This window comes from Taudactylus pleione, unplaced genomic scaffold (genome assembly GCF_031769625.1).
Source record: "Taudactylus pleione unplaced genomic scaffold, aTauple2 ptg000336l, whole genome shotgun sequence".
Taxonomy (NCBI): Eukaryota; Metazoa; Chordata; class Amphibia; order Anura; family Myobatrachidae; genus Taudactylus; species Taudactylus pleione.
In genome coordinates, this window is record NW_028284737.1 from 5,747,753 (window position 1) to 5,763,713 (window position 15,961).

The following is a 15,961-nucleotide window of genomic DNA, read 5'->3' on the forward strand; positions in this document are numbered from 1 at the left end:
AACCCGGGCAATACCGCGTATCCCAGATAGTATGTAATACATGCTGCAGCCCCTGCAATATCATACCCTTAATGCTGTAATTGCCTGTGCACTGAACGCCTTTCTCTTCACACAGTGATGGAGATGGCCACCAGGACAGCACAGACAATTGCCCCACAGTCATTAACAGCTCCCAGCTGGACACAGACAGAGACGGACAGGGAGATGAGTGTGACGACGATGATGATAATGATGGAATTCCCGACCTTATTCCTCCCGGACCGGACAACTGCAGACTAGTACCCAACCCAGATCAGGAGGATGACAATGGTACGAGAGCATTGTAATTTCATCTAATTGTAACTGCTGCGGAGGACACAACATTTGTGGCAAACTATTATTGTATCATCAATGAGGGATCCATTACAGCTTGAATGTTTTGTCCTTTGTGAATTATTAAGTAGACCATGTAAAAAACTGTTGATGTTTGATTTTCATTTCATTCTAGTGACACACGGGTGGCCTGTAGCCTGTACTATGCTCTTCTTCATGTATGCATCTACATGCCTGAATGTAGTTGTTGTAACACTGTTGATGAGAAGCTCTTCCATTGGGGCAGGCAATGTTAATAGTTCATGGATGATATTTATTGAATGTCTATTTGGATTTGTGATGTATTTATAGAATAGATGTGTGCTCTAGATCAGGTCGCTACACATCAGTACTTGGGCTGCACTGCTGGGGGCTGGCTAGTACAAGCTCAGTGTTTTTAGGTTTAACAGGTTCAGTTATTATTACTGCGAGATTACAAGAAAGAAGTCTTAGTGCTGGGTCCATGTCTCCGTCTCTGATGCAGTCTTCTGGTTTTCTGTGCCCAGATGATGGTGTTGGAGACATATGTGAATCTGACTTTGACCAGGACAAGGTCATTGACCGCATTGATGTCTGCCCAGAAAATGCTGAGATCACCCTGACTGACTTTAGAGCCTATCAGACTGTTGTTCTGGACCCTGAGGGTGATGCCCAAATAGATCCCAACTGGATTGTATTGAACCAGGTGAGATATTACATTTTTCAGTATTCATTTGGGGGAAACATAGATGTTTTGGATACCCAGCGAGCTTCTTGTGGGATGTTAGCTCTAGCCCAAGGTGCCCATGTGGGAATGTACTATTGACATAAAGGACCTGGTGCCGGTGTTCACGGAGTTCAGCAATTTTGTTGTGTGAAAATCCCTAATAACTCCCACAGCGCATGAGTTACACAGTGTATACGCAGAAAGGCGCAGTTGTGACTGAGACGCACGTTATCAGAAATGTCTTGGAAAAGTGCTGGGTGTTCCTGGGTGCTGACTGCGAGGTGGCAACTCAGAGGCACGGGTATGGTCCATCTTATGTGCGTATTATGGGAATTTGGCAGGTGTGTCGCTATAGTGTTTCCATACACATCGTTCACTCTGGAGGCCATACTGAGATGGGGAATCTGCACCTGCTATAGGACTGGTTTTGATGGTGCAACAAATGGCGTCTAAATATGCACCAGGTGTTATTACAACGTCTTCCTGGCGCTAATAGCAGGCATCTCAGTTCTTACGGATGTACTCCAGGGAAGAACTTTGTAGTGGCATTTGCATAAACCAATCGATGGGCAAACGCCAAAATAAGCAGCCGGGTCTGCATCCACCTCTGAGTCTCAATGAATACCATGGTTTTCAATATTAAAAACTGATAACAACTTATCCACACATAGTGGTGGCAGTTTCAGGTAACTATCAACAGCGTCAATCTATGCTGTGTGTCATGTGACTCTGCACTCGTCTGTGCTGTGTGTCATGTGACTCTGCACTCGTCTGTGCTGTGTGTCATGTGACTCTGCACTCGTCTGTGCTGTGTGTCATGTGACTGCATCCATCTGTGCTGTGAGTCATGTGACTCTGTACTCGTCTGTGCTGTGTGTAATGTGACTCTGCATCCGTCTGTGCTGTGTGTCATGTGACTCTGCATCCGTCTGTGCTGTGTGTCATGTGACTCTGTACTCGTCTGTGCTGTGTGTCATGTGACTCTGTACTCGTCTGTGCTGTGTGTCATGTGACTCTGCATCCGTCTGTGCTGTGTGTCATGTGACTCTGTACTCGTCTGTGCTGTGTGTCATGTGACTCTGTACTCGTCTGTGCTGTGTGTCATGTGACTCTGCATCCGTCTGTGCTATGTGTCATGTGACTCTGTACTCGTCTGTGCTGTGTGTCATGTGACTCTGTACTCGTCTGTGCTGTGTGTCATGTGACTCTGTACTCGTCTGTGCTGTGTGTCATGTGACTCTGCATCCGTCTGTGCTGTGTGTCATGTGACTCTGCACCCATCGCGTGTGGAACACTGTTGTTGCCACAAGATACTTCACCATGACCTATCCAACTTGGCAAGACCACTCACATCTGATCTTGTATCAAACTATTAGGGGTCTATGTACTAAGCAGTGTTAGGAGAAGTGAAAAGTGATAAGGTGCCAGCCAATCAGCTCCCAACTGTCCTTTCACAGGCTGTGTTTGAAAAATTACAGTTGGGAGCTGATTGGCTGGTACCTTATCACTTTTCACTTCTCCTAACACTGCTTAGCAAATATACCCCATAGTGAGATGTGCATATATTTTAGAAGTCTGGCGGTGTATGTTGACAAATAACTTGGTATTATACCTAACCCGCTTGTTATACATCACATATATTACCGGGCTGTGCCCCCATCACCACAGAATGTCGGATGGTGTCCCCCATCACCACACATTGGCAGCCAGTGTCACCACACATTGCTAGCATCTGCCCCTATTACATTACCTGCCAGTTACCTCTTATACCCCTTTCAGACATACAGCAAAAACCTGGGTTTTTGGTCGTGAATGTGAATCAAAACGGGTTTTTGCTATGTGTGAACAGAAACGACACGGATCGAAGTCCCGGGTCCATGACCCTGCTTTATACCAGGGTTTTTCCCGGGTGCAACCCAGGTAGCCTCTAGGGTGATGCATCCAACCCAGGTTTTTAGACCTGGGTTTTTAGAAAACCTTCTCATTGGCTGTTCCATGCACCTGCTGATGACATCAACTGCAGTCACCCAGACCACATGACTGGGGAGTAAACAAATTTAAGTGTGTATTATTTTTTGCTTAACTTTTTTATGTGAAAATTTTGTCTTTGTATAGACCACAACTTTCTAGAGGCTATATTCATCATTTTCTTATATTGTAATGTAAACATTTATTGGTTTTCAATAAGAAAAAAACATTATGAATAAACAAACTTTGTGGTATTTACTCCATAAAATGAAAATTTTTATATTATATCATTACTGTGAACAAAAAAAAAGGTATCCCCTTTAAATCTACACCAAATTCCAGGGCAGACCCAGGTTTAGTGTGAACGTATCCGACCCTGGTATTTCCCGGGTCTCAAGTGTAGTGTGAAAGGGGGTCTCAAGCAAAAAAAAACTGTGTCTGAGCAGGGAAATTCTTGGGTGGTATGTCTGAAAGTGGTATTAATGACTCCTCACCTTCTTTGAAGAAGAGCAATTACTGGTATAAAGGCCCAGTGTCAGAGCCACACTACAGTGTTGCCATGTCATGTCATCATGGTCTCTAAGTACAGGAGCAGGGCTCTGGCTGCAGTGATTGCACATTGTAAGGCCAATGTATGAAGCAGTGATATAACCCCTTTTTCTTCTCTGTTTTAAATGAAAATAATGGATTATTATTGCTCTCCGAAATGTATGAAGAGGCTGACTGTGGAGAAATCGGCTTCTGTTAATAACGCAGCCACTATAGCCAGCAATGGTGGCAAAGTGTGATCAGCACTTACTGAGTGTCAAAAAACAAAGCTCTGCGTCTCGTCACTTGTCACCTATCACAGAGCACCACATAAGGATAGCTGTACGTGTTACTTATCAGACTGTCAGACACTACATAAACAAACAGATCATGACCACTGGGCATTATAGTGACACAACACTATTACACTATGGGGCATGTTCATCAATATGCCCCTAAAGTGCCCCGATAGTTTGGTATCCAACTCGTTGCGAGTTGCAGTGTCGGATACCATGAATTGCTCCAATGCGGGCACAGCGGTGTCAAAAAGCATCTGTCCCCGCGGTCCCTAACACAGCAACTTCCGCTGACAATTACTCGTGGTGGAACATTACACAGCAGTCTTAGTTAGTTCATATGTGTGAACTGAGTTCACACATACACACTGCCGTAGGGTACGGGGGGGATCCAAGCGATTGCTCTTTGCAGACCGGCGCACTGCGAACCATCGCTATCTGGAAATGATTAGGGGCCTCTAAAAATGAATGCGCCCATTTCTAAAAACGTACAGAAACTGGTGTTTTCGCAGGTGGAACAGAAAGGGCCCGTTAGTGTTGATGAATTGGCCCTGCTAAATTTTCCTTGGTTATTTTCAGGGCATGGAGATTGTACAGACAATGAATAGCGACCCAGGACTTGCAGTTGGTATGTTATCTTTATTCTCTTGTTTTCAATCCTTAAACTACCGGTAGGTATACTTATGCAGTGCTAAAATTGGTCTAGAGAAGTTGGGGAATTCCCCCTCCCCTAGCGAGCGGGTCTGAATCAGGTCCATAGTGCAGTGTAATGTGTATCACACAGGCTTCTCCTTGGAACTATGGGAGAGACGTCATGACGTCTCTCCCAGAGTGCACATTGCACATACTTGCCTACTTTGGAAGAAGCATTTTAGGGAGATTGTGAAAGCAGCACCTATAACTGCAGCGGTAAAGTGGGCGTGTACTGCTACATCTGAGAGGCGTGTCATAAAACTGACTTGCATCCAAATCATACTTACCTACTTTGCTGGGCAGCTTTCCGGGAGCAGCAGGAGGGGACCTGCTGCTCTCCTCTTCGGGGGGCGGGGCCAGACGATAGACGGCATTAGGCCCCACCCCCTTTACAGAAAACCCCTGTGATTCGCGGGTCCGTGGGGAGGGGGCGGGGCCAAATGTCGCAATTTGCCTAATTTAGCCCCGCCCCTTCCCGACGGACCCGATCATTTCAGGTAAAATCTCCCCATCCTGCCCACTTCACTAGGAAGTGGGCGGGATGCGGGAGATATGCCTACTCTTCCGGGATCGCGGGGGGTTACCCGAAAAATCGGGAGCCTCCCGCGATTCCCGGGAGAGTAGGCATGTATGATCCAAATATAAACGAGACCCAGTGCAGTTAGTAAGATCTATTTGTTGATGAAAATACACTGATACTTTTCAGAAAATGCCTGTAGCCATAGGGATCACCAATGCAGGGAAATTATGTATATTTCTCTATTTTTATTATATAACAGCTGCATAATGGGGGTAAGGTGCAACCAGGGAGAGTGCTAGACTTTGAGGGAGTCAGGGAGATTGCTATTATTTAAGGGAATCTCCCTGACAATCAGGGAGAGTTGACAAGTATGAAACTGTGGGAGCCAGAAGCCGAAGCTCAGGAGTGAACTCCAGCCTCCGGCTGCTACTGGCACTGTGGGGAAGGAGCAGGGCACCTGCAGTTAACAAAACCTCAGCTGGCATCTGTTAAATGGTGTCTCCCTGCGGCGACGGGCTGTGGTGGGCCGGAGGAGGTGGAACTGGTTCCATCTCCAACTAGAAGTGACGGAATGCAGTTCCGCCCCGTTCCAGCCCACTTTAACCCCTGCACTTATCGGGCCGATCACCCAATATTGGCTGATCGGCCCAATAATTGTATAGGTGTTTATGCAGGAGCGTTAGCTGATAAATGGCTTAAAATGCGCCTGCAAACGATTGGATCAGGAGGTCACACCTTACGAGCAGTTTAATGCGGACCATACATCTAGCAGGCCAGTGCCTGATTCCCCGGTGTTGAACCGATCCGCTGATCAGCGGACTTCAATGATCACCGTTTTCCAGGGGGATTGGCAGAATACATACAGCATGTTAAAAATCCAGACTCTCTAATTTTTGGGTCAGAATCTGTGAATCGAGATTGTCCAACATATTGGATTTTGCCGATCACCTGACGTCGGCAGAGCTGGTTATCGCCCCAATAGATGATGTGTGGCCATCTTATCATTTAAGGTGCCGTCCCCCTAATCCATTGAAATAAGTGCATACTGAGCTAGAAATAGCTCAGTGTGTACGGGGTACGCTGATCGGATAATCGCTCATTTATCTGATCTCCTGAGCGATCAACATAGTGTGTTTCAGGCTTTACTGTACAGCCAGAGTAGAAAATGATAGAATGCTAATGCATTCCAACCTAATGTAGAATAGGAGTCCACTAGGTGGCGCTGTGGCCATATAATTAGTAGACTGTGACCTGTTATAACAGAAACCTAGAATGACCTTAAATATTCTTATTTTTATAAATATACAGGATATTATTTATTTATTATATAAGTTTATGTAATATAGCATGCTCCTGACAATCCATAGCTGATACAGTGATAGAAAGAACAATAATAATTAGAAAAAAATAAGTAAAATAGCAGCTTTCATAACATTTCTGTATTATCTTTTTTGTTGTTGACTTTTTTAATTTAATGTACAGAGTATAAGGAGCACAATTATCTCTATTATACTTCTAGCAACACATGCTGTAGTGGGAGTCCATTAGTTACTTATAGCTTCGGTTTGTTTTCCCCAGGCTATACGGCTTTTAATGGCGTTGATTTTGAAGGCACATTCCACGTGAACACGGTCACGGATGATGATTACGCTGGTTTTATTTTTGGCTATCAGGACAGCTCAAGTTTCTACGTGGTTATGTGGAAGCAGACAGAGCAGACCTACTGGCAGGCTACCCCATTCAGAGCGGTTGCGGAGCCCGGCATTCAGCTCAAGGTACTATTACAACTATATAAACAGTAAGGGTTTTTTATTAACCTGGAAAACTGAGGTCAAATGCCATTTTGTGATAGCTATATGTGCACAATTGTCTGTTTGTGTGGGTCACAGTTCATAGATGCCGGCATTGCCCAAAATGGCTCCATGCATGGCCTTTATAATCCTCATAGTGATCAATGGTCCCTGTCTGAGTTGTATTCTATTACTTTTAACAGTAGTTCTACAGAGTACAGCTCAGCCAGAGCAGCGTCATCACCCATGTATCCTCAACACCTCCACGGGATCGCTGGATAACTAACAAGCTTCTTTAATTAAGCTCCGTGGCTCCCACTAACATGAAATGAATCAGGCCATCAATGTATTTCCAGCCTGCCAATTGTGTGGTGCCCCTCCGAATCCTGTTGACCATCAGCTTAAAGCTGGCCATACACGGCGCGATATTCAACGTGCGACTTGACTGGGGATCCGACATCCGACATATCGGGTGGTCCACACACACGGTGCGATCAGGTGGCCGACCGCCCGATATGCCGGCTTCCCCCTCCCCCACCAGCATAGCGCTGCATGGGATCGCACATCGCATCCCCAGATCGACTGAACCTGCAGTAAGATCTGGGGGTGCGATGTACGACCTCACAGGTGCGAGCACTATCCGATATCGGGCCCATACACGGTACGATATAGCAGCCAAATCGAACCAATCTGTCGGATCGGCTGCTTTATCGCACCGTGTATGGGCACCTTAACAGTTTATCAGGGACTGATCACACTCAGGGCCTGATTCAGACCCGCTCACAAGCGGGTCGATGGTGGCCCAGTGCGCACGCGCGAGCCCCGGAGCGAGCGCAAAAAGCACTCGCTCCAGCGTTCGCATCCAAAAGGGGCAGCTGTCGATGTTGATTGACAGCTGCCCCGTTTGGAAGGCAGGGAAGGGGGGTGGCTGAGCAAACGGGCGTTCCTGCAGGAACACCGTTTGCGGGCGGCCCTACTGACATCACTAGTGATGTCAGTAGGTGGACTTCCTGCTCTAATAGTGCAGGAAGTCCACTGGGGCTTGCGGCAACGAGACCCTACCGCAAGGGTCTCGTCGCAAGCCCGATGGTCGCGATGGTCTTGACCATTGCGACCATCATCATGGCCGCTCGCATAAGCTGTGGGTGGTAACCCACAGCTATGCGAGCGGCCAAGAGGTCGCAACCAAAAAAAAAAACCAACACACGCCCTGATTCAGAGCGAGCGGCTCTGAATCAGGCCCTCAGTTCACACAGCACAATGAATTATGTGTATGGAAGTGATTTATACAAGATAAGAAAGAAGAAAATTTTCATCCACAGCATTAAAAATTCTACTTTACAATCCAATAGATTTGTTTTCTGTCTTTCTAATTCATTGAAACACAAATGTATATTATCCAGGGTGTCAGACCTGTGATACAGCTATGATAGTTGCTGTCCTGTTTTATTTGTTTTTTCTTTCTTCCTATTTTTATGTAATTCCTCTCGGTATATAACACTTTTACTAATTGTTCATTCTGCCCACTGTAACCTATGTAGTGCACCCAAGATGGCTGCCTCGCCTGGTACTTTCATGGGCAGGATGAACAACACTTGGAGTTTTGTATTCATTGGGCATCTTGTTAGTCACTTTTAATTTTTACCCTAAAGGTGCATACACACTAGACGATATGCTCCCTGAGCGATATCGTCTAGTGTGTCCCCGGCAGGCTGTGCTCAATGTCGTTCATGACATTGAGCACAGCCGCTGAACGATATCATTAGCGATATCGTTCAGCGCCGGGCTCTCTCACCCATTCCCTGACATGCAGCAACCTGACGAGGTCGTCAGGTTGGCCTGCATGTCAGCCCGATGAACGAGGATGACGAACGACCCGCGGGAACGCGCGTCGTCGTCATCGTTCATCTTTTTTGTGTTAAACATGGACGATAAAGTGGACGACTGAACGATAACGATATCGTTATCGTTCAGTCGTCCACTTTAATCGCCCAGTGTGTACGCACCTTTATATGTCTTATTTCTATGTATTGCTTATGTTGCACAATGTAACCTGTGTAGTGCACCCAAGATGGCTGCCTCATCAGGTACCTTTGTGAGCACAGTGAATAACCTCTGGAACTGGTGACCCAAACTGGCTGCCTCTCCTCTGTATTATGTTCATGGTTCCTGAATTTTCTGCAAATCTAAACCTCTGTATTATGTGCATGGTTTCTGTAAAGCGCATTGAGTACTGAAGAAAATCACTATATAAATAAAATTATTATTATTATTTGTAAAAGTTCCACTTATTGTGCTGAGTTGAATCAGCCCCATAGTATGTATTGCATGACAGTTTTAGAAAGTAACCCCAAAGAATGTGAAGATAACATGCCTTTGTCCTATCCCACATGGCATTGTGTTCACATTTGCAATGCATATGGATTTACTCATTAAAATATTAGTGCAGCTGTACTGGTAAATGCAAAACCCTGTACTTTTATTGCTAACCCAAGCAATTTTCCAGAGCAGGTGCAACCAGAGGCGTAGCTATCGTGGCTGCAGGGGAATGTGCGGCTGCTATGGGGCCCAGCCGGTCCTCCCAGGGCCTACCTCCCCCCCTACACATAATCACGCTGCACCATGCCTGGCCTTTTGGGAGTGAGTAACAACCATGGGCTGTGAGGCTCTGTATAATGGGGGCTGGGGGGCCCTGCCTATTTGGAATCGCTGACATTCCATCCCCTACACTGCTGATCCAACCTGATCATACTGTACTTCTGCACTGACTCACTGCAGAAGTATAATCAGGTCGGATCAGCAATGTAGGGGGTGGAGCTGCCACTGACTAGAGAGGTGGGTGTCTCGACACACCAATCATTGAGTGACTCGAATCATTTGAACATCTGAATGATTCGAGTCATCGTGTTGAGACACTCACTCACTAGCCATCTCTAACTCCGGGGGAACGCTGTGGAGAGAGGTGACTTTCTAGCAGCTGGATGAGGAGGGTTTAAATTTACGCTATGGGACCCACACAGATCTAATTACACCCCTGTGCGCAACCTTACTTGGTGCATGTGCAGTAATAGAGCCAGATGGGGCTGCTTGTCTGGTGAGATCCCTTTTCACTCTCTGACAGTTTTTTCCACTGGACAGTACATGCTAATACTGATGGAGTTTTATGGAGATTGATAAATAGCACAGACAATGGCAGTTTGCTACAATGCTGCCATTATGCGATATCCCCTGAGTGAGACATAGGTACTATATAGGCAGTATACATATACAGAAACTGTTACTTCCACATGATTTTGGTGGCAGAAATACTAAATAAATAGGCCCCACAGTCAGGCTCTCTGCATTCCTCCAATACACTTACTGACAGGACGTCTGCTGTCTATAGAAGCAAAACCTTATCTTATAATATCTCCAATTCTAGTAAGCTACAGACGCTTATCTATTTTATTAGCAGCCTTTCTATGTTGTGCACATTTTATTTTAGGCTTAATAGAGAACATAACAGACAACATAACTCAGCTATTTGTGGTTTAGGTTTTGTTTTGAGCCCTTTAGGAGAAAAGCGCTATATAAATAAAATTCTTATTATTATTATTAACCCCCTGACTGCCCCCCCTCCCTCTACCCCTACCCCCTGCAGGGTTAAACAGACAGCTTTATATGATATGACTGCTTGGATATTTCTTGGCTCCATCTGTATATTTACACTGGGGAATAGGTGAGGTCAGTTATTGGACAGCTTCCATATCATTTGCTCAGCGGATAGAACATTTGTACAGGGAGACCATCATTCCAGATGCATGACTATCACATTTGGAAAATCTCCCTTTGTTATAGGAAGATTGAAGTCAGATTCTATCTAGAAGCTCAGTGTAACAGGGTGATCTCCCATAGCACTGTGTATAAGTTTCCTGGCTGTATATGTAGGTGGATAGGTCCGACTTGCATAATACCATTATCTGTATATTTTGTGTAATTTCATATTTGTTTAAAAGATAAGAAAATACGTTCTATATGTAAAATGGTCAATTTTGTCAAAGTGTATTTCAATTGCAATAGAAAAAGAGCTTTTTCCTACTTTTGTACTTTTAGAGGGGAATTCAATATGAAACGTAAACTTCGCTGTCGAAGTTTACGTTTCATATCGGAGATTTTACCTGCGTTAAAGTATCGGGCGCGCGCCTGCTTATCCCCGTATTCAATATGAAATTAACGAAAACGGGAGCCTGCGAATTTGGATTTGCGTAAAGTGAAGAATTTTTCCTTAAAAAAATTGTAGGACCCCCCTAAAGTTGTAAAAACATGGGGGATCACTATGGGTACCCCCGTTTTAGCCTTTAAATGAAAGTCGGGGATTTAAATAGCCGCAGCAGGTGTTTTTTCCCGACATTGAAGAAGTGATGCAGAAGAGCACGTAGGTAATTTTTTTCGTTTTTTTAAGTGGTCCCATCAAATTTGGGGTACATGAAAATGGGTACTAGCATATTTTTAAGTCCCTAAAGTAATTTTTTAAAACTTCTGCAATTGTGCACCTGCCGCTATAAATCTATTCTAGAAAACACCTGCCGCATACTTGCAGAATAGCCCTGAACCTATTTCCCTATTGTTAAACAATTTTTTCCCATTTTTTTTGTTCACCCCAATTTTTTAATTCATTTTTTGGGGTGTCCCTATTTTTTTAAAAAACTTTTTTTGACACACTTCTTTTTTAAATGTCATTCCCAGGGGTGCAGGCTATTTTTTTTAAGCCTGCACCCCTAAACCCCAATTCTGCACTTTTTTTCGACACCTATTCAATGGTGAAAAGTTATCACCGTTTTTTATCAAAGACTTTTCGAACCTGCGAAAAGTCTTTGAAATTGAATATGGTGTAAAACTAAAACCTGCGATAATGACGTCATAAGTGCGATATTAACGCAAAAACTGTGTTTTCGCTCCCATATTGAATACCCCTGATAGTGTTGCAAAACATTAACATTTACATAAAAGTGACATCTATTCAAAGCTGAGAACAAGATCAAGGCATATCGAAAGCCAAAAATTAGTTGAAACTTGCTTTTTTAAAAACTATAGTCTATTAATAAAGAAAATTAAAACTGAATTGTAATGCTGGCCATACACGGGACAATTGATCACACGATTTGGGCAGTTTCTACAGGTGGGACAGACCAATCATTTAAAAATAGTTGCATTTTGAGTCTTCTGCGACCCTGATGCACGTCCCCGCCGTCGTCTAGTTGGAACGCAGATCAGATGGTTTTGCAGAGAGATCTCAACTGATCGTGTAGGAAGTGACACACATTATGTGATTGATCAAATCGTATGGTCTTATGTGAAATAGTTGCATTTTAAATACAAATCGTCCTGTATCTGAAGGGAAGAAATTTCAAGGGAAATCGTACAACTGATCTGATCAACCTTTGAATCTCACCGTGTATGGCCACCTTTGCTTTTCACTATATATTTAATTGGTTCAACGCTATATATAGCTTTGTTAAGCAGCAATTCATGTATACTTACCTTTCCGGCGATGCGATCCGGTATCCAGGGCTGCGGTGGTCCTGTCTTCGGCTGCTCCTGGGTGAGTAGCCGGGAGGCAAAGGCAGGTCCTTCCTGTGCATGTGCCAATGGCTGAGCTCAGGGAAGGCTGCAGTGGCTGCTGGGACATTAAGGGGACGGAACCAGCACTGGATGCCAGGCAGAAGACAGGGAGGTAAGAAACTTCCCTGCCCGTTTCGCACTGCAGTTCAGATTACACTATCCTGAGATGGTGAATCTGAGCACACAGGAGAAGAGGAAAGCAGAGCTTTTCGTCCTTTAATAAATCACACTCACCATACTAAAGTATGGTGATGCCATTCAGCCACGGAGCAGGCGTGCTGCTGGAGATGTAATGAAATTCTCCACGGTAACCCGCTCCATGGCATGTAGTAGCCTCTGACACCTGTGTTAGGCGGTTTTTCCAAGTATGCACCACAGTGGCGCACGCAGGGGGGTGTTACTGAGCACCTTCAAATCCCTCCCGATGGATCAATTTTTTTCTGAGATGGAGACAGCTTTGTCTCTGTCTCACTCTTGCTGTGGGCTGAGATCAGGGAGCTCTGGTTTGTTTTCAGATATATCAAATTCATACAAGGTCCATTTATCATCTGGTTCATCTTCTGAGTGACAGTGAAGGAGAACATTTACAGTGTCAAAGACAACAGATAAGCTTTATTTATTAATTTCAAGGTACACACGTTACTTTCTTTTGCACAAGCTTTGAATGGTTCAAAGTACCACACTATGGGCCTGATTCAGAGATGGACGCTAATGCTACCGCAACTGCGATCCCGTTCACAGCCGCTGTGTGAAAATATGCAAATGCCGCAGATGCCTGGATTTGTATTGAAATGCCCACCGGCAGCATCGGAAATGCAAGTAACTGCGTACAAAGATGCAGCATTAGTGGAAGATCCTTCAATGATCGACATTCTGAGTAACCCTATGGTCGGGCAGAATGGACGCGGGAACTGAGATGTCGGAGCCATGTTTTATGTGTATGGGATCGCAGTCACAGTCTGTGACATACCCCAAAAACAGTTTCAACATGCCTGCGCTTATGCTGCTACTCCCCATTACCTCCCCCAAATGTTCCCTGACTGTAATTCACCCTGCGGGGAAATTGTCTCTGCAAGCGGCTATGGTAATATACCTTCACATGTGCGCTGATTACAGATAATCACTCAGCTGCAAAATATCAGCACTGCATACTGTACATCTCTGACTCAGGTCCTGCCAGCGCCTTCCTGCTTTAGGGGTCTATTTACTAAGCAGTGTTAGGAGACAGAGTGAAAAGTGATAAGAAAGTGATAAGGTGCCAGCCAATCAGCTCCCAACTGTCATCTCACAGGCTGTGTTTGCAAAATGACAGTTGGGAGCTGATTGGCTGGCACCTTATCACTTTCTTATCACTTTTCACTCTGTCTCCTAACACTGCTTAGTAAATAGACCCCACTGTCTTTTAATTTCCCCTAAACTAAGATACTCACCAGTTTGGTGTATGGCCCATATTAGTTCTTCTAGGCGATCAGTGCTCTATCAATGTGATCATAGACTTATCTCCTTGTGAATTAGACCGTATGCTACAGATACACTAATTTAGGTGCTTGGTGCAGTGAACAGTGAATTACTTACTGTATGATATGATAATCTGTGTGACTGCTGGGGAGATGTGAAAAGAGAAGCCCTGCTGGCTATAATGTAATTACTTCTACTATTTCTGCCTATCTAGGCCGTCAAGTCAAAGACAGGACCTGGAGAACATCTTAGAAACTCACTCTGGCACACTGGGGACACCAACGACCAAGTGCGGCTGCTGTGGAAGGATCCCAGAAACGTTGGCTGGAAAGACAAGGTGTCCTACCGCTGGTTCCTGCAGCACAGACCTCAGGTTGGATATATTAGGTAAGCTATATTTACAAGAATATATGATTTTGCCTATAAGGTTATTTTGTGTACAGGTATTCCTGGAGCTCATGGTCACCCAGGGAGATTTATTAAAGCTTAGAGAGTGATACAATGGAGAAGTTGCTCAGGCCACCTGTTTAGTAACTAATGGCCTAATTCAGCAGTGCACGCAAGTGCACTGCTGAACGCAGATTCCCGATGATCGAGAATCTGCGCAGGCGCATGACCTGTTCTGCGCATGTGCAGAACGGGTCTGCAAACCCACACGCAGACTGCCAGGGATTGACAGTCTGCTGGCATTTGTGGGCGGGGAGGGGGCGGCGATAGCCTCCGTTTCCCGAAACGGAGGCACGTTGCAGCCGTTGGGGGGGGAGGGAAGAGGCCAGGATCTCAGTCGGCCGATGGTCCGCAGAGTATCCGATGCTGCGTTGGACAACGCAGCTCGGATCCGTAATGCAGCAGGTTAAGGTCTGGAGCAAAGCTACCTGTGTGCATACATCATATATCTATAGCCTGCGTGCATACATCATATATCTATAGCCTGCGTGCATACATCATATATCTATAGTCTGTGTGCAGCTTTGCAATTGGGGTCCTTGCTGAATCAGGCCCTAAGACCTTTGTTGTCAATGTTGTTGCCTTAGCGCTAACAGATATGGCTGATTGATTTGCTGTCTATATGCCTCTTACTGCTTTCCTTTAAAAGAAAGCTTCCTTGCTCACTAGAGCTGCATCTGTTATAATGCTCATATATAAGGAGGGGGATCTAGAGAGAGATGTGTAGTAGACCAAGAAGTCTGCACTATTGGCAGTTTCCATCTTACCTGTGGTACCAGTGAAATGCTGTCTCGTCAGACACAAATCAAGCACCCTATGAGATTGGATAGTAGTGGCACAGGCCGTAAACCTTGCAATAATTTTGTCTATGGTTCTTGCCAGACACTTAAGGAACATCCTGTCCTTTTGGAGGGTCTGCTGTACAAAGTACTGCACCTTTGTCCATTTTTATGAAGGCACAACTAGAGAAAATGAATTAGAATATAAAGCAAACCCCAGAAATGTAGGAAAATGTGACGGGTAAATCTGACCTTGGCCCATTAACATTGAAATCCAGACTTGTGAGATGGGAGAGATTTTTTTTTATCCCTGGTCTGGACCCTGTTCTCAGGAGACATTATGCATTATAAGAACTTAAGAACATTAAGTGGGCAGTAATCAGGTGAGACACCATCACAGCCCACTGAAAAAGATGAATATAGGTGAATGGGTATAAAACGGAAATCTACCTCCATGCAATAACACCTTATGTGGACTAAGTAAGGGATATCTGGCAAACTTTCCATTTTACACCGTTTAGCTTTAAATAGTGATTTGAGGACTGGTCTAAAAGTGACTGGTTCAGCCCTAGGAGTGCAGATCTAAGGTTAGGACCCCATCCAGCTGGGACTGCAATTCCTTAAATCTGTTGATGAAACCATTTCAGTGTGACGTTTAACCCTGCTTAAATGATACTTGTCGTTGTCTGGGATAATCTGCTTCCACGGAGGTAGAGTACTCGTGAATGAAGGGAGGAAAGTAATACACTTGGTGTTTTTGGTAATATCACATGAGGTCCCCTACTTTGGGAATCTAAACCACATGTTGAAAGGGCCTGACTGGA

General features: G+C 44.9%; 1 protein-coding gene across 1 annotated transcript in view; it reads left to right on the top strand.

Annotated features, from left to right (window-relative positions):
• Positions 1-15,961, top strand: part of THBS4 (thrombospondin 4) — a 99,738-nt gene that overhangs the window by 78,953 nt on the left and 4,824 nt on the right. The window contains exons 16-20 of the mRNA XM_088443928.1: positions 116-309; positions 858-1,036; positions 4,429-4,477; positions 6,641-6,837; positions 14,126-14,298. Coding sequence (XP_088300054.1) covers positions 116-309; positions 858-1,036; positions 4,429-4,477; positions 6,641-6,837; positions 14,126-14,298 — 792 coding nt within the window. The remainder of the gene's footprint in view (positions 1-115; positions 310-857; positions 1,037-4,428; positions 4,478-6,640; positions 6,838-14,125; positions 14,299-15,961) is intronic.